The sequence below is a fragment of the Myxocyprinus asiaticus genome, chromosome 4 (genome assembly GCF_019703515.2).
Source record: "Myxocyprinus asiaticus isolate MX2 ecotype Aquarium Trade chromosome 4, UBuf_Myxa_2, whole genome shotgun sequence".
NCBI lineage: Eukaryota > Metazoa > Chordata > Actinopteri > Cypriniformes > Catostomidae > Myxocyprinus > Myxocyprinus asiaticus.
Genome location: NC_059347.1, coordinates 31,750,865 through 31,775,000, shown reverse-complemented (window position 1 = coordinate 31,775,000; position 24,136 = coordinate 31,750,865). Strand labels below are relative to the sequence as shown.

Below are 24,136 nucleotides of genomic sequence, written 5' to 3'. Positions count from 1 at the left end.
AGTTGCAGTTAGTTCTCCACAGTCCTCTTTACCTTCCCAGTTATTTGGTTCACCAGGTTCCCACTTACTGCAAACACACACAGACAAAAGTGTAATCACAATTTAAAAGAATAAAAAGCTATATAAAAATTTCAATGACATGCTCACAGAATAATTTCAATGACATGCCGTACCACTGATATCAGAGCAGAGTATTATCATTCTAAGTCAACTCTTTAGAAATCTGTCTTACTGCATGGATCATGGACCATTTTAATGCCCTTTTTACTTTTTGTAGTATGTAAATAGTTCTGTGGTGTGACAAATGAAGAAAAGTCCAAATACTCTAAGTAGTCTCTCAATTATGTAAAAAAAAAACTGAATTTATAACAATTATACAAAAATGATAAAAATATTGTTTTTAGATACTTGACATGTCATTTCAGCTTGCCTTGTCAGTTTGTGTGGGTGCATGTGAGAAGTGATAAAGCCTAAATCAAATAGCTGCAAAGAGGAAATTGATGAAAAGTTGCCTGAAATTGTTCATAAATTGGTCACAAATGTATTTAGCTATAGCTGTTTCCCCATTCGAAAAACACCACCCCCGGTATCCAAAGCGGTAAGTGTTGTTGGGCATATTGACACATGTGAGCTCCATTTTCTGTGTGAAATGTCCACAGAGAGGCACAAGAAGTGAGTAATCTGTGGAGTAAAAATTTACTTGTCTGCGTAGCACACACGGCATCCATTGAAGCTCCACTATAGACAACTACCCTGTGACAGTCTACTTCATGAAAAAAATACCACCTTCCACCTCCAAGAACAGGAAGTAATAAGCTAAAATAATTTGTTCTAAATAAAAGGCTATGGATGAGTTAAAATTTTATTTATGTATTTACATACCTGCTGTCCATAATGTAGGGTGTTCCATCCACCCATCTCCACTGACCAGTCGTTGCATCTGTAAGACCAAACCAGTAGGATTTGGATTCAGTGCGTTTTACAATAAAATCCTGTATGGAGCAAACAAAACAGACGTCACATCAGATTGCATCCAATACATCAAATGCAGAGTCTTTGTGTTTATGTCTGTGTAAATCGCTCACCCATTCCCTGGTGTCCTTCCCCAGATTAAGCAGCAGGGCACCCTGTGAACGACAGTAAGTCCGTGCTTTATTCCAGTCCTGTTTACTACTGGAAAATGTATAACAGTTAGAAAGAAAAAGTTCCCATCCAGTTTTACAGCTCAGAACTAAGAGAGAGGAACAAAGAAAACATTTATTCATTGGCTGTTTTAATGTGAAAAATCACGCTAGTTGTCCTATTATTGTGTTACAAGGATTAAAGAGCGAGAAAGATTTAAAATATAAATAAAGGAGCGATGGTATTACTTTGAGTCAAATTTGTTATTCTGCTCTCCAGTTCAGCCTTCAGTTCACTCAAAATCTCCATGAATCTGTCATCTGTAAATAGACATGATGAACAAGTTTATATCCACCTTATTCCTGGGGGTCTTACTGGGGAAATGGATATGGGATGAACTTCTGCCGGTAGTCGTTCTGTAGCATTCGCTAATGTAGGCAGTGATCATTTAGACCCCATTTTCAGCTGGTATTAGGATGTGATTTGGATGATCCAATGACAAGTGATCAGCACTATATACAGGTGTAAATGGGATGCAAAACCTTTTGCGATCGAATCACAAAAAACACATACGGAGGTAGTCAAAATGCATTTGAAACGCTGTAAACACCATCCTGGATGCAGCGAAGTGCCACTCCTTATCTGTCAATCAACTGCTGTGCTAAATCAAGAGTTTAAACTTCATGCCTCTGGTGACACATGGCTTTAAAAGGAAGTAATTGTCTGATCAGAAAAATAGCTTACATATACATGAACGAGATTTTTACGGATCTTCTTCCGTGTCTTCGTGTGCACTTCCAGTAGATCAAATTTCAGCTGTACCTGGTGCGCCATTTTTCCATGCTTCTTTGTACATCTTAATACTGTGATGATGTGCATTAATTACCAATAACTGATGTTCTTCAAGAATCAAGTAGATGGCACAGTGTTACAGCATATGTTACAAATGGTTTGAGAAACAGACGACCAACATGCAATGTGCGATCAGTCAATAAACAGAAACATGTTGAAATGTGAGTCAAAAAGTGAGTCATTTTATTTTGAATCATAGAACAAAACAAATACCAGCTATAAACATAGTCTTAGTGAGCATTGTATTATGTTTTGCTCAAGTCGATTTGGATAGAACACGTTACGAAGTCCTTACAGAGCTCAGGGATAACGTGCGGTTCGTGGCTCTACATACATCCTGAGGCCACTTCTTTAAATCGTGCTCCCAAACCTCTATTAAAGATGGAATGGCTATCCGTACATTGTCCTTATTAGTTCCGTCAGGCTGTGCTCACACATCTAGAAGTATGAAGTATGATCAACACAGCAATGAAAAAATTAGTGAATGTACGATGCAACAACAACTGTGTTTACTTCTTATCGGAAGTACCTCCCACATTTCGCACAAAGCATCACGGGGTGTAGGAAAAAGGTGTATGCAATTAGCTCCAACTCTATCCACTAGGGCGCCGGCATCATCAACCTTGAATGTGGACCACTTCTGTTAACAGCCACTTCCAGCTATTTTAGCGATACAAAAATACTACATTATGCTGCTTTATATTACAAGCTGGCAATATATGTCTTCATATTACTATAATTAATTATGATATTGTTTTTGAACGCATATAGTTTTACTGTATATCACATTTTGCCATCGTTTTATCACACACTTTTGCACAGGCAGAATGAATGAAATCAGGCGCTGACAGGACAGTCCTCCATGCCGTTTGAAACACCTCCACAAACTTTACACAACCAGCAGAGAGAAGAAAGCCACTGGGCAAAGGCTGCTTTAACTTTCTTTGCACCAAAACTGCATCTTGTTTCATTTGGCAAATTAATAAATGCATTTTTACTCTCTATTCTTGTCAGAGCATTCTCTCTTTCTTAGCGGTGCATAGTAAACAGACAAGCAGATCTCACATTCAGCATGGCTTATGAAACATCGCCTTTGGAAATAAACAAAGAAAGGCATCATTGGAGGTTATGCAGGTACATATAAATGGTGTACATGGACACAATAAACACTGCATCATAACGATCTCGGTAAGTAAGAAAAAAGCAGATTTTATTACCATCTCTTCAATACAACACAGCAACAATGATTTACTTACTCTTTTACTATAAATGCTGAAGTTAGAAAATTATCTGACATTGGGCCATCATTCTGCTGTACATCCTGTGGTGGTTTGATAGTTTATAAACTTATATCACTAAATTCTATTATTATTATACTTATTTACATTGCGGTCAATAACAGCAGAACTTTTACACATTAGCCGGAAATGCAGCCGCTGCTTACTTCCGCATTGCAAAATAAGGTGGATACTGTATGTAGTGTGATTATACTGTACATACTCATGTTCCCTTCAAGCTGTTACCCCCCAGAGTAATGAAGAATATTCTTTACACTAATGGTCCAAAAACTGTGGGTTTACACTGGCCTAGCAGTGTTTTTTTATATATATTGAGTTCAATTACAAACATCTACTCCAACACTGACTTAAGGTGGACTGTAATGCATTATATGTTTTCATGACCAATTTGTGTAAATTTGATAAATTGTTACCTGAAATAAAAACCTTAAAATAGAATCTCACTTGTATCTTGTTGGTTGGAAGAGATCAGAGCAACAGAAGATGACAGATTCACCACAGCATCCTCTACCTCTAAAAACAAACAAAAAACAAATTAAAATAATTGATTCATATTGTTGAAGGAATAGTTCACCCAAAATAATACTCTCATAATTTACTCACCCTTCTGCTGTCTTTCTTCTGCAGATTACCTTTATATCCTTTTTGGAGCTTGATAGTTTGGACCACATTGACTTGCATTGTATGGATATATTCACTCTATCAAAATATCTTTGTGTTCCACAGAAGTACAGTAAGTGATAAGATAATTATCATTTTTGGGTGAACTATCCTTTTGATTTAAAGGCCTATAGCTAACAATTTTAGTTGAGTCAGATCAACCAGCTATAGTCGTTAAACCAAAGGTGCTGTCTAGCTTTGATGCATCCACTTATATTGTGTGTTAGTTGGTCAAGTGATGTGGGGGAAACAATGATTTTACTTACGCTGAGTCAAATTAGTTATTCTGCTCTCCAGTTTAGTCTTCAGTTCACTCACCATCTCCATGAATTTGTCATCTGGACACAGACAAGAACAATTTAAAATGTACAACCAGTGAATGGTTCTGACACTATAGGTTATGTGGTGCACTGTGCACACAGTTTATTATTGTTTATATTTACATATTTTGCATGGATATACATGAGATATGAGTAAAGAACTGCTTGTTTTTTTTAGACAAGTTGTAAAATAAAACACAAATTTTGCAAGAGAATCTCACTTGTTTCTTGTTGGTTGGAAGAGAGCAGAGCAACAGAAGATGTCAGATTGGCCACTGCATTCTCTACCTTGCTCAGTTTACTTGGTTGCTGGCTAACTGCGAAGAGGAACACATAAATACATAAAATAAGGTTTAAAGGGTAGAAAAAACACATAACTAGAATACAGATATAAAACCAATATCTCATGCTGTGAGTTATCCCTTTGACTTCACCTATGAGCGTTCAGTCTCCCCCTCCTTAAATTGTGTCTGGTAATACTATAAAACGTTAAACCTAAAGAACTTGGTAAATTTGCTACATCCATTTTCAACACAGAGTATTAGTTTGTCCTAGGTAAATGGAGGTGGAAACAAGGTATTACTTACACTGAGTCAGATTTGCCAATTTTCTCCCCAGGTCAGCTTTCAGTTCTCTGACAATTTTCATGAATCTCTCATCTGGACACAGACAATGTTTTAAAGTGTGAATTCAGAAAATGCCTCTGACACAAAAGTTTATGAGTACATACAGTTTCCCAGTAAAAAAACATAATTACTATTTATGCATGGTCATACATTAATTAGAAATAAGCTCTTTCTCAGGCAAGTAATAAAACACATATCTTGCAACAGAATCTCACTAGTATCTTGTTGGTTGGAAGAGAGCAGAGCAGCAGAAAATGTCAGATTGACCACAGCAATCTCTGCCTCGCTCAGTTTAGTCGATTGCTGTCTAACTGTGAAGAACACATAAACAAACATAAGGTTTAATAAAAACACTAAACACATGACTATGAATAATATTGATACACAGTAACTGTGTTTCCCAATGTTTTTTTTTTTTTGCCTGAAGTACCCCACAACACAAATATCCGTGCTGTGTGGCAGGTGCGATTTACTGTACATCTAGAGCAAATAGAAAGTAAAGAAAACAAGTTTAGAAAAGAAACACAATTTTGTTGTGTAGATCCCAAATTATATTATTCAGTAAACCTTTTTTTCTTCTTCTTTTTTTTCCAGTGCACTCAAATAAAGGTGGTGTATAAAGATGCTCTGGTGTTTTTCCTGTACGGTTGATCTGGCTTCGATTCCCCCCTTTGCCCCAGTTTTTCCCACCCTGTTTCCTGTCTCCACTCTTAACATTTCCTTTAATACTACTTATAATATTAAATAAAAATGTATATAAAGGTTGATTTCCTCATAGTGATTTGGTCACTGTGAAGGTCGGGAGTTGAGAGAAAGGTTTGAACTGGGTAAAATTAACCATGGTTTTACTATAGTATTATTGTAGTAACCATGTTTTTTGGTAGAAGCCATAGTTTTAATGCAGTTAACCATGGTGTTACTACAGTAATATGCTGTCAGGATCCTGTCACTTTGTCAGTCATGTTTATCAGAATCAGAATGAGCTTTAATGCCAAGAATGCTTACACACACACAAGGAATTTGTCATGGTGACAGAAGCTTCCAGTGCAAAGAGTATGCAACCTTATATAATTACTGTACATACAAACATACACATTTAAACATATATACATATAGTGACATAAAAATAATAATAATATTATATCAGATTAAAAAAGAAAATATACAATGAAGCAATAATTATGTTCAAATATTTTATATACAGTTATGTGCAGGTGATGTAATGCATAGCGGTGACAGGATCCTGACACTCATGTTCTGTGTTTGTGTTTTCATGTTTGGAGCGTGGTGTCAAGGTCCTGACTTAGTTTGTTTTAAGTTCTGGGTCAGGATTCAGACGCTCATGCTCCATGTCTCAGTCTTGTGTGACGTGTGAGTGAGTTTGGTTCTCCATCACCATGTGCACATGTCTGTTTTAGTCTCGTTTGTTAGCACATGGCTTTGTGTTTATCTGCCATGTGCTTCTCTGACCCCGCCTCCTCGTTACCCCCATCACTCTCCTCATTTAGTTCTTATGTTAATTGCCTTCAACTGTTCCTTAAAGGAATAGTTCACCCAAAAATGAAAATGTGCTGATAATTTACTCACCCTCAGGCCATCCAAGATGTATCTGAGTTTCTTTCTTCATCAAAACAGAATTTAAGATTTTTAGGATTTAATTTCAGGCCTCCTCCTCTAAACAATACAAGTGAATGTCCTCCATTTTTTGACGGTCCAAAATGCATATTTAGGGTGCATCAAAATAATCCACATGACTCCAGTTGACAAATAAAGTTCTTCTGAACCCAAACGATTGATTATTTTTAGAAACAAAACAATACTTATATACTTTTTAACTACAAATGTTCGCTTCTGTACATCTCTGTGAGGCGCAAGCTCGTTAGTAAGGTCACGCGTCACGTGGAGGCAGGAAGGGCGTCATTGTTTACAAGAGGAGCAGCGCTGTACAAAAGTTTAATTGTCTTTGCTGTAGATTTGTATTTGTATAAGCATATTGTTCAAAATGTTCGTTTGGTGTGTGTATCCTTGATACTTCAACCTTCAGAAACACTAAAGAAAATGCACACCAGGAAAAATATTAACTTTTCATCGATTGCCTATACATGATCATGATCGATTAAAGCTCTGGCTTATCGCGCTGAACCTGGATATCAGTACACCCCTACATTCTCTCAAATATTGGAGGGTGTGCAGTGAACATGTTACCCCTAAGGAGTTCAGACCATCAAAATAAACAAAAGGTTGATATCTGAATTCATCGGCTGTGCTCGTGCTGTTTTTCCAGCGAACTCAGGTATGTGTGAAAATTTTGTTCTATAGCCTATATATTTCTATATAGTAGCTATAGTAACAAACAAAACATGATACTTACACTACTGATAGGGTACCATTGGGTCCTTCAGGCCTCGGACGGCGCTTCCAGTTTATTCGTGGCAAACTGAAAAACAACTCTAAAATACTGGGGCTCAGTTATGGCGGAAAACCATTACGTTCGGTAATGCAGCTAGGACAAGGAGAGTTCTCACCGGCTGCCTCGCTAATTGTTTCCAACGGGGGGATTGCTATGGTCCAATCGTGGCAGCACAGGCTCTCTGCCTCTGTTGGCATTTACTACATGTGCGCCACCATGTCTCCATAGATCTCTGCCTCCCCGAGACTTGATTGCACTGCTACTGTATCCTCCTCCATCTCCCTCAGTTCCTCATCGGTGTATTCGAGCTCAAATAGGTAGGGTTGGGCGAAAAACTCCATCTCCTCTTCTAAAATCAAAATGTGAGCGTATGTATGGCAAGCCAAAAGGCTCACAATACGCTATAGACTAATCGCGTTTTCATCTTTAAACGAACTTGGCGGCGTAAAAAACGCGCGAAAAAACTTTAAAACGCTGTTTTGGTTGCACAAATATGCGCGTTATTTGCGGCGTTTTCCTTATAGTATAATGAGTCCCGCCTGCTGATTTCCACAGCCAGTAAGTTTGAACTGTTCTCACCCAATCAACAATGAAGTCAGACCAGACAAGTTCATCACTGCCAAACAAATGTGCCTGTGTGAAGTAACTTCGATATAGCCTATTCACTTCTACTAACATGAAAAATATTGTTAGTCTGCTTTCCAAATTAAATGCGTGCACCTCTTTGTCAGGGGCTATTCTAGGATTTCAGTCTTAGGAAGTTCAGCCCCCAATGAGGGTATATGATGAAAATATTTAATATCAATTGCAGTATTCCACTAAAATGCATAGATGGGTAATCACTTGTGAGCATTTTTGTATTTCGTATAAATGCATGTTAATTTGGATTCATATGTTGTTGTTTTTCTGACTTTGTGAACAAAAAGACACAAATTTGCCCGTTTTCTCATTGGAAATAAGTAAATTTCAAAATATCACTGTCCTGGTCACAAAACCAAAGTTTGTGTGGAATAATAGTAATTTTCTTCTGAGGCATAAACAATTAGGAAATAACACTTACTACCCAGGAACCAAAAAAATAAATAATAAAAAATTGTTACACAGTGTAATTTTTTTTATTGTTTTCCAGTAAAAATATCTAAAAATGCTTAAAACAAGATCAATTTGATTGATCTTGTTTTAGAAACAACACTGAATAAGATATTTAGGTTTTTCAGAGAATGTATTTTTAACATGTGTATTTTGTCTTACTGTACTGGCAGAGTTTTTATAGTCAAAATAAGTGAAAAAATCTACCAGTGCTGAAGAAGTAATCCAAAGTATTTAGAATACGTTACTGACCTTGAGTAATCTAATGGAATACATTACAAATTACATTTTACAGCATGTATTCTGTAATCTGTAGTGGAATACATTTCAAAAGTAACCCTCCCAACCCTGTCTAGTTGCTGTAGTCTTTGAGTAGTGTAGACAGCAGAGTTTACACTCAGTGTACTATCTGTGATGGATAAACTTACAAGTTACTGAGACTGTGATAACAAGGGCCATGAAGAGCATGCCATACATCAGAAGAAGACAACACTGCTTACTCCACAAGCGACCTGCAGACGTTTAAATGGAAAGGTAAATTACCATTTGTATTCTGATTTGTAGTCAGCTAGGATGTTTATCTTTGTCATCTCAATAATACAGTATATTACATATTTTATTTTAGGACTACAATATCTAAAATAGGCAAAATGTCAACAATGTGACTTTACTTTACACAGTTCTAGTTTACTGTTTTAATACATAATCTTGACCAAAACTGGCACCAGATGTATTTCAGGTTGGTATGATATATATACCTTTCCATGTCTGTGATGGTCTCCTGTTCATGTCCTCATTCACTAAGCAGACAAGATCTATTTTGTTCTGTGAGTGGCTGCTGAAGTCCTGAATGCGTTTAAACTCTGCCATTGCTTGTCTGTGAAGTGAGTGGAAATGAGCAGAGTTTTTATATATGAGACAGAAAAAGTGACGTAGACAGACAAACCACATCTAAGAACTGGGCCTCTATTCTAGAGAATATCTGCTTCATAAACTGGCAGTGTAACTTTTTAAAGGACATCTCTTCATTGCAGTGAGTATTCCTTAACCATGTTGTGGTGGTTGTATATCACAGTTGATTTGGGGTCAGCTGGAAATCGTAGGGTACAAAGGGTCATTTGTTTTTAGAATACTTGAGATGTTATAAAAAGCCAAATGTGTTTGAAATTAACTGGAAATGGTGCACCCTTTTCTAAAATAGTTATTTTGAAGAAGTAGAATCTTAATTTGTTACTAAAAAAAAAAAAGCATCTTGCTGTCTCAAAATTATTATAGTTGACAAATTTTGCACTGTAACTATTGTCTGTATATTTACATATCACCATAAACGCCCTGGGGGCCTTTACCCCGTGTGTGCCTCGCCACCCTTTTTAAAAAGCTGAATTTTAATCAAAATAATATTATTTATTTTCACAGAAATTATGTTGCTCTATCAATATTCTTAAAAAAATAAATAAATAAATCTTGATACATTTTGTGACCAGAAAAAATGCAAATGTTCTTAAGGTGTGCGTTTAGCTCCATTGTACCCTACTGGTGATATAAATGTTGGAGGAAAAACAGTCTCTTACAGAAAAATTAAAGTTAAAAAGTTTCAGTTCAAAGGATATTCAACATAAAATATTATTTTTTTCCAGGCAATTATACTTATCAATTTTTCAGTACACTCAGAATTTTATAATACTTTAAATCTCTAATCAAGAGGTTCAGATTTTGTGTTTTTCCTTTCTGAAATATATTGATAGATTTCAGAGGCACAGAGGCATAAAACTGGGCAAAATCATATTCATCCAAGAGCACCATCGTTGGAGTAATTGAAAAAAATAAAATAATGATTTCTATTAAAATGTACATGATGTACTGTGGTGGTACGAAAGAAAAATCAAAATAAATCTCATCTGTCTGTAGCTTTTAATTACAAAACCTTCTGTTAAAAAAACTGACATGAGTAAAGTGCTAGGTGAAGCACAATGTCTTTGATCAAATATTTTATTTTTTTCCTCAATTCCTTACCAATAGATTTCATAAACCCTGAATGCCACACATTACTACTTCCCCATTAAAGTGAAATAGAACCGCTTATACAGCATTTCTTCAAAGTTGTTAGACGAAACAATTATTTGTTTTGAAATTACAGATGAAAAGAAGTGCTTCTCTATGAAAATTTAGTGCACTTGTCTGGGAAAGTCCGTTTAGGCCTGGGGCCAGTTGCATAAATGTAGCCATTAACTTAAGACATTGTCTAACAATTAGTCTGACAAGCTGAAGATGCCATAGAAAGCCTGTTGCAAAAAACAAGCTCACAGTTGTCTTTAGCAAGACAGTCTAATTTGCACTGCATTGTGGGAAAAGTGAAAAAAGACACTGAACCGACAGTGGGCGCTCAACACAGTTTTCCTTTGCTGAAAATATTTGCCTGTTAGAAGAATGCAATGTTTTAAAATCAATTGTAATGAACAAATTTAGTGATTTTAACCCAGATAATAATAATTTAAAAAATGTAATCGTAGAAGTAAAATCTTCTTCAAAGTCTCAACTGAAGCCCCTGCTGGCTCGGCTGACAGTTATTTTCCATGGCAACAGAGAATATAAACAAAAGTTAGCCTAGAGCTGTGTCTTAATCGACACACTATACACTATGCACTTACAAAATATACTATGCACTCAGCCATGTAGTGTATGAATTTTCAAAGTGTAGTATAGTCCCAAATGGAACACTTAAATGTATTTTTTTTTTACTACACGGAAGCTGACGGAAGTGACTTTCAAACCCAAGCGTTGCGTCGTTGCTAGCTTTAGCGCGCTATCCACCCTCAGTTCAACACCTATACCTCAATACTATACGTATTCACACAGCATGATACGATGGTAAAGCGTTTAACTCACTTTTGTAAGGTGCTGTCTTCACAGAAGTTTCAATAGTTGTCATTGTAACAGTTCAATGATGGGCAAGGAGGAGGTGGGAACCAGCTGAACAGTAAACAAAGTTTTAATATCAAACTTAACTTAAATAATTTAAAACAAACATAAACAAACATAGAGACACATGCAGCGTGGCAGTGTGTGTCTTTCTCTCTCCCGAACTGGCGTCTCTGGCTCCCCTTTATCTCGCTCTCCCGCTGATCAGCTGATTCAGTGCTGGCATTGCACCCTCACGGCCCAGCCATGCCCTCCTCCTCGTCACACACCTCCCCCACACTATTCAGGCCGAGGCGCCACTGGTCTGACTAACTCCCCCCTCCCCCATCTCTGGAGGGGAGACGCTGCCCTGCTGGCCATTCTGTCAGCCGGTGGTCCACCCTGCCTCCTGTGAACCTGGCGGAGAGATGAGGGGAGGCGTGGGGCGAGGGAAAGGGTGAGCATAGAGAGAGAGAGAGGAGAGAGAGAAGAACTTGCTCGCCGGCTCCCAGACGCACTGTTGCCCGGTCCTCAACCGCTCCTCCGCCCTCTGGCAGATGCCAGCTCACTCCTCCCCCAGTGGACAGTAGCGACCCCTCCGTCCCAGGCAGACGGCCACGGCTGCTCCCTTGGCAGTGGCAGTGGCGAGGACTCCGCGACAGCGCATCCCTCCTCCCTCCTGGGTTTCGGCACCACTGTAACGTGGTAAGAGATGGGCAAGGAGGAGGCGGGAACTGGCTGAACAGTCAACGTAAAGTTTAATAATATAAATGAAATTAAAACAACCTAAACCATAAAGACGCACAGACACACAAAATGGGCCACGTGCGTCTCTCTCTCTCTCTCTCTCTCGAACTGATGCCTCCGGCTTGTCTTCATCCTCATTCCGGCTGATTATCCCGATTCAGGGCTGGCCGTGTGTCCTCACGGCCTGGCCCTGCCCTCCTCCTCAGCACAGTCATATTCACCATTATTTTTAAAAAAATTGTCAGATCACCATCGCTGCCGGTAACTCCGCCCCTTCCGTTATGTATGACAACCTGCTTGCGCTGAGTGCAGGAAGTGTCCAACATTCCACATTCCGTTTTGACGTTTGAAAAAGTGCATCATCCGGGTACTCGTAGTACACTTCTTTTTGTTATATTTTCAGTGGAAACAAACTACTCGCACTACTTACACTTCAAAATGACGTAAAATAGTGCAGAAGTTTGTGGTTTGGGATGCACCTTAGGTGTCTGGTGTCTTACATTTCAGTCTTAAATTAGAACGGTCTAAGTTTTTATGCAACTGACTGAAGAAGTTAAGACCAAAATTTTAAACAACTAACATGTAAGACTAGTCTTAAACAGTGTGACGAGTGCGCATGGCCGGCCCCCAATCAGGCTAATCAGCCGAGGAGAGGGATAAAGCTGAGCCGGATGTGGCAGTTCAAGAGAGAGAGAGCCACACGCATCTGCTGGGTGTGTATTTGTTTGTGTCTTTTTAAGTTTTCATTAAACATTATTTTGATGGTTCATCTGGTTCCTGCCGCCTCCTTGCCCATTGTAACCCTGTTACATTGGTGCCAAAACACGGGAAGGAGGAGGAATGCGCTGTCATGGAGTCCTCACCACTACCGTCCACCGAAAGGAGCATCCGTGGCTGTCTGCCGGGGGATGGAGGAGTCGCTGCCGGCAGCCTGGAGCGGTGGAGCTTCTGCCAGGGGCGGAGGGGCTTGCTACTGGCCACCAGAATGTGAAGGGGCGTTCCATCCACTAGGGGTCGGAGGACTCGCTGCTGTCCGCCTGGGGAGGAGCGGCTGTTGTCCGCCAGAAGGTGGAGGAGTGGTCGAGGACCAGGCGACGGCGTGTCTGGGAACCGGCGAGCAAATTTTTTTTTCTCTCTCTCTCTCTCTCCTCTCTTTCTCTCACTGTTGCTCTGCCTCGCTCTTTCCCTCTCCCCTTTTCCCTCTCCTTGTCTCCCTCCCAGGTCTAGAGAGAGGCAGGGAAAGCCTGCCGACAGGTGCAGCCAGAAAGGAGGGGGGGATGTACGTCATGCCGGGGGTCCCCCGGCCTGAGGCAAAGGAGAGTGGAGTGTGACGAGGAGGAGGGCGGGGCCGGGCCATGAGTGCGCACGGTTGGCCCCCAATCGGGCTAATCAGCCGAGGAGAGGGATGTAGCCGAGCCGGATGTGGCAGTTCGAGAGAGAGAAAGCCACACGCAGCTGCTGTATGTGTATTTGTTTGTGTCTTTTTAAGTTTTCATTAAACATTATTTTGATGATTCGTCCGGTTCCTGCCTCCTCCTTGCCCACATAACCCTGTTACAAACAGTTTTATGCAACTGGCCCCTGGTGAGTCACTGAGTCTGATTCATTTGTGTCGGAAAGCATTTGGCCTTGTAGAATAATATTTACTGGTTAAAAACAATATCAGACCAGGTTTATGTTTGATCAGATACTTTTATTTGACCTTTTAATGTTTTGATGAAAAAATAGCAATCCTTTAAGCATATGTCTCCTAATCAATGTATAGATTTGTAGATCAGGTAGACTGCAGTAGAAAATGTCCTAACAATCAAAACTAAAATGTCTACAATTTAATGTATTAGAAATACATTTTTCAAAAATGTTGTTCTAGACCCTGCACAGCAATTCCCTGGCAAGCAAGTATATTTATTTACATTTTTATTTTTTATTAAAACATTACTTATTTAACATTACTGTCTTATTTAAACTAAACTTGCCAAAATAAGCTGAAGTTTACACAAATTTCTTGAAACTTTGCTGCTCTATTATTACTAGTATTCTTCTTTTGGTCCAGTGTTTCACAAACAAGTAACACTTACCTATGTGTCTCAAGATTACTGAAGGCCATGAAAAAGATAGTGGTCCTTGAAATATGCAGGTGCTCTGCTTGTAACTGAATAAGGAATTTCAGCTTTGAATTGGTATATGTAATTTATCCACGTTATGTAGAATATCTGGTAGAGTTTAATCACAAGCAAATTAACGTAAAATGACAATATTGGATAGACAAGCAAAGTGATCTTTAACAGACATTCAAACACTTGATTTGATGTTACACTGTAACAAAATAAAGGGCTATGCCAATAAAGAAAGTAATTCTTTGGCAAAGACATGCAGGACAGGTAATGATGAATGGCCTGAAAAAGAAAAACCAGGTGTCAGATAATTTAGAATTATCTGTTAATTAGACACTCGCTGAAATTTCACTTCCTATAAATCCTTAATAACACTTATAACCCTTTCCAAATTCCATATTTAGGAAAGCAATATCAAGGCTTACATTGTACACTCTTAGAAAAAAAGGTTTTTTAGGGTTCTTTACTCAGCTCAAAAGATCCTTTTATGCCAAAAAGGTTCCATTTACAAAAGGAAAAAAAAAAAAGAAAAAAAAAAAGGTTCTTTAAGCTGACAATTGCTTAATGTGAGTATCTACGTATGTACAGGTGCATCTCAATAAATTAGAATGTCGTGGAAAAGTTCATTTATTTCAGTAATTCAACTCAAATTATGAAACTTGTGTATTAAATAAATTCAATGCACACAGACTGAAGTAGTTTTAAGTCTTTGGTTCTTTTAATTGTGATGATTTTGGCTCACATTTAACAAAAACCCACCAATTCACTATCTCAACAAATTAGAATACATCATAAGACCAATAAAAAAAAACATTTTTAGTGAATTGTTGGCCTTCTGTAAAGTATGTTCATTTACTGTATATGTACTCAATACTTGGTAGGGGCTCCTTTTGCTTTAATTACTGCCTCAATTCGGCGTGGCATGGAGGTAATCAGTTTGTGGCACTGCTGAGGTGGTATGGAAGCCCAGGTTTCTTTGACAGTGGCCTTCAGCTCATCTGCATTTTTTGGTCTCTCGTTTCTCATTTTCCTCTTGACAGTACCCCATAGATTCTTTATGGGGTTCAGGTCTGGTGAGTTTGCTGGCCAGTCAAGCACACCAACACCATGGTCATTTAACCAACTTTTGGTGCTTTTGGCAGTGTGGGCAGGTGCCAAATCCTGCTGGAAAATGAAATCAGCATCTTTAAAAAGCTAGTCAGCAGAAGGAAGCATGAAGTGCTCCAAAATTTCTTGGTAAATGGGTGCAGTGACTTTGGTTTTCAAAAAACACAATGGACCAATACCAGCAGATGACATTGCACCCCAAATCATCACAGACTGTGGAAACTTAGCAGTGGACTTCAAGCAGCTTGGGCTATGAGCTTCTCCACCCTTCCTCCAGACTCTATGACCTTGGTTTCCAAATGAAATACAAAACTTGCTCCCACTGGGCAGCAGTCCAGTTCTTCTTCTCCTTAGCCCAGGTAAGACGCCTCTGACGTTGTCTGTGGTTCAGGAGTGGCTTAACAAGAGGAATACGACAACTATAGCCAAATTCCTTGACATGTCTGTGTGTGGTGGCTCTTGATGCCTTGACCCCAGCCTCAGTCCATTCCTTGTGAAGTTCACCCAAATTCTTGAATCGATTTTGCTTGACAATCCTCATAAGGCTGCGGTTCTCTCGGTTGGTTGTGCATCTTTTTCTTCCACACTTTTTCCTTCCACTCAACTTTCTGTTAACATGCTTGAATACAGCACTCTGTGAACAGCCAGGTTCTTTGGCAATGAATGTTTGTGGCTTACCCTCCTTGTGAAGGGTGTCAGTGATTGTCTTCTGGACAACTGTCAGATCAGCAGTCTTCCCCATGATTGTGTAGCCTAGTGAACCAAACTGAGAGACCATTTTGAAGGCTCAGAAAACCTTTGCAGGTGTTTTGAGTTGATTAGCTGATTGGCATGTCACTATATTCTAATGTTTTGAGATAGTGAATTGGTGGGTTTTTGTTAAATGTGAGCCAAAATCATCACAATTAAAAGAACCAAAGACTTAAACTACTTCAGTCTGTGTGCATTGAATTTATTTAATACACAAGTTTCACAATTTGAGTTGAATTACTGAAATAAATGAACTTTTCCACGACATTCTAATTTATTGAGATGCACCTGTAAATAACCATCTTAAGAAAAATGTTTTTGTGAAACATCTTATGTGTCACTTTCCGACTTTTGCACAGTACTGTGTGTGTGTGTGTGTGTGTGTATATATATATATATATATATATATATATATATATATATATATATATATATATACTCAAATTACTACTTCAGCTTGGGGTTTAATTTAAATAAGGATAAATGCTGGGGAGTCACATGGGGTTTGGACGTGTGAATGTTGAGCTCTGTGCCATTTTTAACACTGTTATTGTCATAAACTGGTGAGATCTGATACACTTTGTTCCATAACTGTTCTAGGAAGACAACATGTCAAAGAATTAAAAATCATCGGGCTCTGGAGACATTAAAAGACACATATGTGCTCAAGCTGACGCCCCTGACAAGGCTACGGACCAGGGAGTCAATTTGGCCAGAGAAGTGCGGGAAATTCGGCAAGAATTGTTGAACTTGTCGGCAATGCTGATGAAGGTCTTTGCTGACTTGGAGGATCTTGCTGTAATACGTCGATCGATCACTGCCATGGAGACGAAATTCACTGAGGTGGTTACAAGAGTGGGGGATCGAATATCTGGAGTCATCGGAGAGGGAATTAGCTGTTAATCCGCTAGCGACCAGGGTGGATTTGGTGCACGTCTGGGAGAAGCTGGAGGATATGGAGAATCGTAGTCTGTGGAATAATGTCCGTATTGTTGAAATTCCTGAGGGAGCAGAGGGTCAGAATATGGTGGAATTCCTGGACAGGCTTCTTCTGAGTCTGCTCGATATAACAGGCCATAAGCTGGAAATCGAGTGAGCTCACAGGGTTCCGGCTCAGCAATCCGTTGAGGAAGACCACCAATCAATTCTGGCCAAATTTCTGAGATCATCTAATAAAGGTCTCGTGTTACTTTCTTGGAAAATCCACAGCATTTTCTTGTTCCCAGACTTTGCGAATTCGACAAGAGAGAAACGTGATCGATTCAAGGAATGCAAGAAACGCTTACATCAACGGAAGGTCACTTTTGCACTGATGTTCCCAGCCAAATTGAGAACAGATGCTAAGGATGGCCGTAAAACATTCACATGCCCACACAAGCATTGTCCTTCATAAAGTCAGTGGAGTAAGTTATTTTGTGGTACTCACGTTGCAGCCGAGTGGGCCTGAATCACAGAACATTCGTTTAACTGTTCGAGGAACTGAGCACCTTTTGTTTCTTTTTGTGCTGGTTCCGCCTAGCGGCTGGAGTTCAATTGTGGAATAACACTCCTCCAGGACATTGTTGTGGATGAATCTGCACGTTCTTTGTGCTTATACCTCCTATTGGCTGGAGTTTGTTTTGTGGAGTATTTCTTGCAAGACATTGGAGTGATTAGGTCATTTGTTGCACTCATGTAATAGTTGAATTGGCCGGCTCACTTAGCATTTGTTTGACTGTCCGAGGAAAATGAGCGGCTTTCTTTCTTTCTTTTTTGTGCTGGTTAACCTAGCGGCTGGAGTTTGTTTTGTGGAGGAATACACCTTCGAGACAATTTTGTGGATGAATTTACACGTTCTTTGTGTGTATTCCACCTATTGGCTGGAGTTTGTTTTATAGATTCATTTTTGTTGTGTAATTCTGTCTCACAAATTTTTTTTTAAACACCTGACTTGAGCATTCCTATGGCAAAAGTGTTGCGGGGGCTCTCATAGGCGTACATGGACTGAGTTAGATGGATGGACACCCATTGGTGCTGTCGTGCACGGGGTTAATGCGCGTGTTTTTCTTTTTTCTGTTTGTTTGGTTCTGGGGGAAGTTGTTGCTCTAATGTTGGAATGTCGTCTTTATAATGTTGTTTTTGACACACAATCTATTTTTTTCTCATTTTTTAAAATGTAAAATGTTAATATGAGTGGATTGTCTCTCTCCACGTGGAATGTGAATGGGTTGGAGCACCCAATAAAAAGAAGGAAGGCGATTCTCTTCTTAAGCATAAGAAATATGATAGAGTGTTTCTTCAAGAAACGCATCTTTCCCCGCAGGAAGTTGAAACATTGGGGAAGAATGAAGTAAGAGCAGGGTAGTCATTACACTGATAAGTAAACATCTACAATTCAAATGTCTCAAAAAGATTAAAGATAAATTAGATTCATTATTGTTTTAGCAGAAATTCAGGGGCAAAGTCTTATTTTGGCTAATATTTACGCACCTAACGTTGATGATCAGGACTTTTTTATAGATCTTGAAGGGATGTTGCAAGCCGCTGGCACCCCTCATGATATAATATTGGGAGGAGACTTCAATCTTTTGATGGACTCAGTCCTTGATCATAGTGAAGCAAAAGTGTGCAAGCCCCCTAGAGCATCATTGCCGCTTCACAGGATGTGTACAAATCTTGGTCTTACAGATATTTGGAGACTTTTGAACACATCTGGTAGGGACTATAATTTTTTTTCATCAGTCCATAAGATTTACTCTAGTTTTGTTTTTTGATATGTTAGTCCCTCATTTCATCTGTTTTTGATTGCTCAGTTGGAAACATTTTAGTCTCAGATCATGCCCTGGTGAGTTTAGAGGTGTTGCCACATATAGAGAAAAAGAAATCATATAGTTGGTGCTTTAATGTATCCCTTTTGCAAAATCCTGAATTCCAACAAATGCTAAAGGCTGAAATCAGTGTTTATATGGAGACCAACTGGTCCTCAGTATCCTCTGTGGGCGTGGCTTGGGAGGCACTTAAGGCGGTTCTTAGGGGCTGGATCATACAGTATGCCTCATTCACCAAAAAATCCAAAGCACAAGAGCTTGTGGTATTGGAAGGGTTTTTTTTAGAAGCGCCGAATGCCGTCTAATGGCCTCGGAGAATTGACCTGATTGAAATACATATATAATACTATTTTATCACGGAAGGTGGAGTTTTGGCTATTCAAGGCAAGACAGTCATACTTTGAGTCGGGGGACAAAGCAGGGAAGCTTTTGACTAGATATATAAAACAGAGAGAGCCTTTTTCTACCATTCCCTCAGTGAATTCTGCTGGTGGTGAAATATTTACCTCAGCCATTGACATTGATAATGCTTTTAAAGTATTCTATATTGATATCTATAGTTCAACGTCTTCGTCTACTGATGAAGATATTATAAACTTTGTGGATCCATTAGAACTTCCTAAACTGACGACTGAGCAAAAAAATTCTCTTGATTCTGAGATAATCTTGGAGGAGCTTGGCGAGGTAATTAAGGCCTCGCCGACAGGCAAGTCTCAGTGGCCAGATGGCTTTGCCACTGAATTTTTTAGATCTTATGCTACAGAACTGGCTCCACTTTTGCTAGAAGTTTATACGGAAACATTAAAGAATGGAAAGCTTCCGGCAACCATGACACAAGCCGGGATCAGTCTGATTCTTAAAAAGGACAAAGATCCAAACAAGTGTAAGAGTTACCGTCCAATTTCCCTGATCCAGCTAGACGTAAAAATATTGTCAAAAATTTTGGCTAACCGATTAAGTAAAGTTATGACATCTCTTATACATATTGATCAGGTGGGGTTTATTCTGGGCTGTAGCTCTTCTAATACCATTAGGCGTTTCATCAATATCATGTGGTCAGTGGCGAATGATCAGACCCCGGTCGCTGCCATCTCACTTGACACCAAAAGGCATTAGATATGGTAGAATGGGATTATCTTTTTAAGATTTTGGAAATATACGGGTTTGGGAATGCTTTTATTGGATGCATTAAGTTACTTTATAGACACCCGGTAGCGACGGTACAAACAAATGGATTAATTTCAGATTATTTTACTTTGGATAGGGGCAACTAGCAGGTTTTCCCTCTTTCCCCATTATTGATCTGTCTTGCCCTGGAACCATTAGCAGCCACGATAAGAAAGGAGGATGATTTTCTAGGGGTGGTGGCGGGAGGTGTGGTGCATAAACTTTTGCTTTACGCAGATGATATTTTATTATTCGTCTCTGTCACGGTTGTATGTGTTTTTGTTCCATGCCATATTAGTTCATGTTTCCTTGTCATGTGATCTTGTCATGTTTCCCATGTTCTTGTGTCTTGCCCTCATTGGTTCATTGTTTCATTAGGTTGTTAGCAGTCTCGTTATCTTGTTTAGAGTTCTGTGTGTTCATTTGTTTTCATTGTCATGTGTTCTCCCTTGTCCAAATATTTTACCCTCTTGTTTGCCATTGTCCTTTGTCAGGTATTGTTTGTGTAACATTGTGTTATTGTTCTAGTCAAGTATAGTCAAGTCAAGTTCATATTTGTTTTGTTCACATTTGGATTTATGGTTTTTGGATTTCACTTATGTAAATAAACTGCACTTGGGTTCTTCACATCATCATCGTCTTCATCAGCCTGTCATTGTCTTTGCCAGCATCGTTACAGTCTCTGACCCCACTAGATCTATGCCTTGCCTCAACAGAATTATTAATTCCTTTTCTAAAGTCTCAGGATACAGAGTCAATTGGTCTAAATCCAAAGCTTTGGCTCTGACAGCATACTGCCCGGTAACAGTTTTCAGCCAGGTGCCTTCCAGTGGCCCAAACAGGATATAAGTATTTGGGCATTTTATTCCCAGCAAATTTGTATGATTTATTTATTCAGTTTTTACCCTTTTAATAAAAAGGTTTTCAAGCGATGTGGGCAGGTGGGCTTCATTACATTTATCTGTGATTGGGAAGGTTAATGTTATTAAAATTATTTGTATTCCAAAATTCAACTGCCTGCTAAAATCTCTCCCTGTAGATGTCCCCCTCTCTTATGTCAAACAGTTTGATAGTATAGCGAAGTCCTTCATTTGGAATGGTAAACATCCCAGATTACATTTCAGTAAGTTGCATAGGCCAACTGACAAAGGTGGGCTAGGCCTACCCAAGATTTTGTTTTATTATTATGCATTCGGTCTCAGACATTTGGCTCATTGGTCGCTTCCACTTTAGAGAGCCCCTCCCTGGTTTTGTATTGAACAGGAAGTTCTTGCCCCTATTTCGCCATTGCAAAGCCTTTATATCAAACTAATTGGAAAAGTTAAGTTACACCCCATTTTCTCGCATTTGCATTCAGTATGGACAAAAGTGTCCGGAGTGTTTAATTCAGACATTTATTTAAATGTTGCCTTGAGCATATGGCTGAACCCAAAATAATGTATTAATAAGTCCCCTTTCTGCTGGTCAGAGTGGATTGTGAGGGAGGTTAATACGCTCGGTGACCTATATAAGAGTGGAGTGTTGAGATCCTTTGAAAATTTGGTTCAACATTTTGGGATTCCCAGATCTCAGTTCTTTAGGTATTTACAGCTGCGCCACCTGCTCTGTACTATTTCTGGGAGTAGCATACATGCCCCTAAAGCGGCATATACTCTGGGAGTGGTGATTACTGCTTTTGGAAAGGGTCATGAGGCATCAGTGTATTACTCCCTGCTAATTCAGAGTCTGGGGGACAGAGCTTTAACTTCTGTCAAGAGATTATGGTAGAAAGATTTAAACTTGGTATTGGTGGGAGTGTGGGCTAGGATTCTAAAAAATTTCAAGTCTGCATCTAGAGATGCAAGGGTGCTCCTTATGCAATTCAAGATTTTACATGATTCTATTGGACCCCCTCTAGATTGTATTGGCTTGGTCTTAAAGATACACCCACCTGCTGGCGATGCCAATCAGAAGATGGAGACACAAACCATGTTTTTTGGTGGTGTGTTAAGATCCAAGAATTTTGGTTGAAGGTTCAGAATTTTATGTGTGACGTATTGGGCACTTGGATTTCGTTTTGTCCCAGACTCTGTGTTTTGGGCGATGGGGCGGTCATCAATGTGGGGAATAAACACATAAAAAATTGGGTTCTGACCAGTGTAATGATTGCCAGACAATTTATTTAAAGGGAATGGAGGTCGGCTGGAGTGCCCCCATTTCAGGAGTGGTGCACGAAGATGGGGAGGATGGTGGCTTTTAAGGAAGTGTCATTTAGAAGACTGGGTAACTTATATTTCATTCTTTGGAAATGGGGCAACTATTTGGGGTTTTTGGAGGGCTCTCAGGGAGGGGCAGTGGAGAAAGAAGTAATCTGTGTGATTATTTTTTGTTGTTGTTGTTTTGTATGTTTTTTTTGTGTGTGCGTGTGTGTTTGTCTATAATCATGTGTGACCACAGGGATGTTGTTGTGGGTCAGGGTGGGGTTGGGGATTTGGGAGGGGTAATAGTGGGGTTTAATTGTTGATGTTTTGCTTTTCTTTGTTATTTATATGAATCAATAAAAAATGTTAATCAGAAAAATAAAATAAAAATAAAAAATAGATAAATAAGGATAAATGCCAGATGATCAGATCCAATGTCCTTTCTCTTTAAGACGACTGTTTATCTCAGTATCAGTATCTATGGTTGAGTCTATTCTTGACTCATAATTCAAAAACAAATGCATAAAAATGTGTTTCTCATAAACAGCAACACTGACAAAACTGTTTTGTCCAAGCCTGCACGATTCTCTGCCAGGAGGTAATTTTACAATTGAATCACTAAAATCTCTTTTGTGGATTGACTAGTTATCCTGATTACAGATTATTTTATAATATACTTTTTTTTTTTTGCACAAATTGCACCTAAAAAACATGAGTTAAAAAAACTAAACAAGTTTCTAGGAGCTCATCAGAGCACTGAATTAAGCCATCTGAACTGACATAAGAGATTAATCAAATGCTATTCAAGGGAATTTCTAATGTCAAAGAGAGGAACTGATGGAAATGTTTCAATATCTCAACTTGTGAGTATTTGGTGTTTGTAGTTTTATTGTAATTTACAAAAATGTGATAATTATAGATTTTTTTTATTGAAGATGTCATTAATTGAGAATGGGTTTTAGCAAAGACCTTGATGTAACTCAGAGAGCACTTCTGAAGTTCTGACCATCAACATTATTAAAGCCATGAGAAGTGAAAGTCACAGTGGACATATGACTTCAAAACAGTGACATAAACAATGTCATATATCTTTCCCCATTATTTCTCATTATTTTGCATTGCATCAATGTTTTTATGATGCTAAAAATGGTTAATTTCTGTTTTCAGTGGCTCTGGAGTGCAGCATTACTGGTTTGACCATCTTTATACAGATAAAACACAACACTCCTCTTCATGTAAGTTTTAAGATGTAATTTAGAGAGATCTATTTCTTTCTGTTTTTTTTTTTTTTAATTACAGTGCATACTGACAACACGTCTACTAAATTTTCTCTTACTTTTAGGAATCCACACATCCATCCTTAACCTGATTTTTCAAATTGTGTCAAGACCCCTCAGTGCAGAGAGTCAGCATCAAACTGATGACATGGAGATGGCTGAAGTCAAGTGAAGTTTTGTTTAATTTGTTGTATCCAAAAGACCTCACTCAGTGCATTCCATTATAACCATGCTGTAGAAAGACCCCCCAGTGGCAACATAATTATTCTGTATTCTGTAACAGATTTTCATAGGTCATTTGTTTTTATTTTATTGTATTTTTATATAGTTTTTTTCTTATTTATTAATGTTACTTATGGTTATAATGTTAATGTATGGTTAATGTTAAATGATTTAATGTTTATGATTTTTACATAACCTTTTCTTCTAATAGTGTAGGTGTAACTACAGCTGTAGTAATTGTTACAGTTGCTTACAAATTGGCAAACATCACGCATGTCCTGCATTGCAGTGTCCTCAAAAGGGAAACAAAACTGTTTATTCAGCATTTCCTTAAAACATAGATTTAATTATGAAATTACAGGTTCAGTTTACAGGAAAGAGGAATTTCCATGTGTTATACTGAAGCGAAATAACATCTACAGCAAACCACAACCAGCCACAACACAACACAACATAGAGGTCATTATCATCTTTTTGCTGCAAAACAAAA

At 38.7% G+C, this 24,136-nt stretch overlaps 1 protein-coding gene and 1 long non-coding RNA gene across 3 annotated transcripts in view; one reads left to right on the top strand and one right to left on the bottom strand.

Annotated features, from left to right (window-relative positions):
• asgr1b (asialoglycoprotein receptor 1b) overlaps window positions 1-9,254 on the bottom strand; it is a 9,959-nt gene extending 705 nt beyond the window's left edge. The window contains exons 1-11 of one of the 2 annotated variants that reach the window (XR_007895825.1): window positions 9,136-9,254; window positions 8,806-8,889; window positions 5,094-5,189; window positions 4,840-4,911; window positions 4,474-4,569; window positions 4,199-4,270; window positions 3,717-3,785; window positions 1,371-1,442; window positions 1,086-1,173; window positions 883-992; window positions 1-67 (exon numbers count right to left, since the gene is read on the bottom strand). The exon at window positions 1-67 is cut by the window's left edge and continues 81 nt beyond it. Coding sequence is in view for 1 of the 2 variants with exons in the window: in XM_051684641.1 (XP_051540601.1) it covers window positions 1-67; window positions 883-992; window positions 1,086-1,231; window positions 1,371-1,442; window positions 3,717-3,785; window positions 4,199-4,270; window positions 4,474-4,569; window positions 4,840-4,911; window positions 5,094-5,189; window positions 8,806-8,889; window positions 9,136-9,247 (996 nt within the window). In the remaining variant the exon portion in view is untranslated. Of the gene's footprint in view, window positions 68-882; window positions 993-1,085; window positions 1,232-1,370; window positions 1,443-3,716; window positions 3,786-4,198; window positions 4,271-4,473; window positions 4,570-4,839; window positions 4,912-5,093; window positions 5,190-8,805; window positions 8,890-9,135 lie in introns of both variants that reach the window. The other variant, XM_051684641.1, reaches the window with a different exon arrangement.
• On the top strand, window positions 8,809-23,665 carry LOC127433106 (uncharacterized). Its single transcript, XR_007895844.1, has 3 exons — window positions 8,809-8,911; window positions 23,315-23,382; window positions 23,490-23,665. It is a non-coding gene; the product is annotated as an uncharacterized LOC127433106 (long non-coding RNA).
• Window positions 23,666-24,136: the final 471 nt, after the last annotated feature.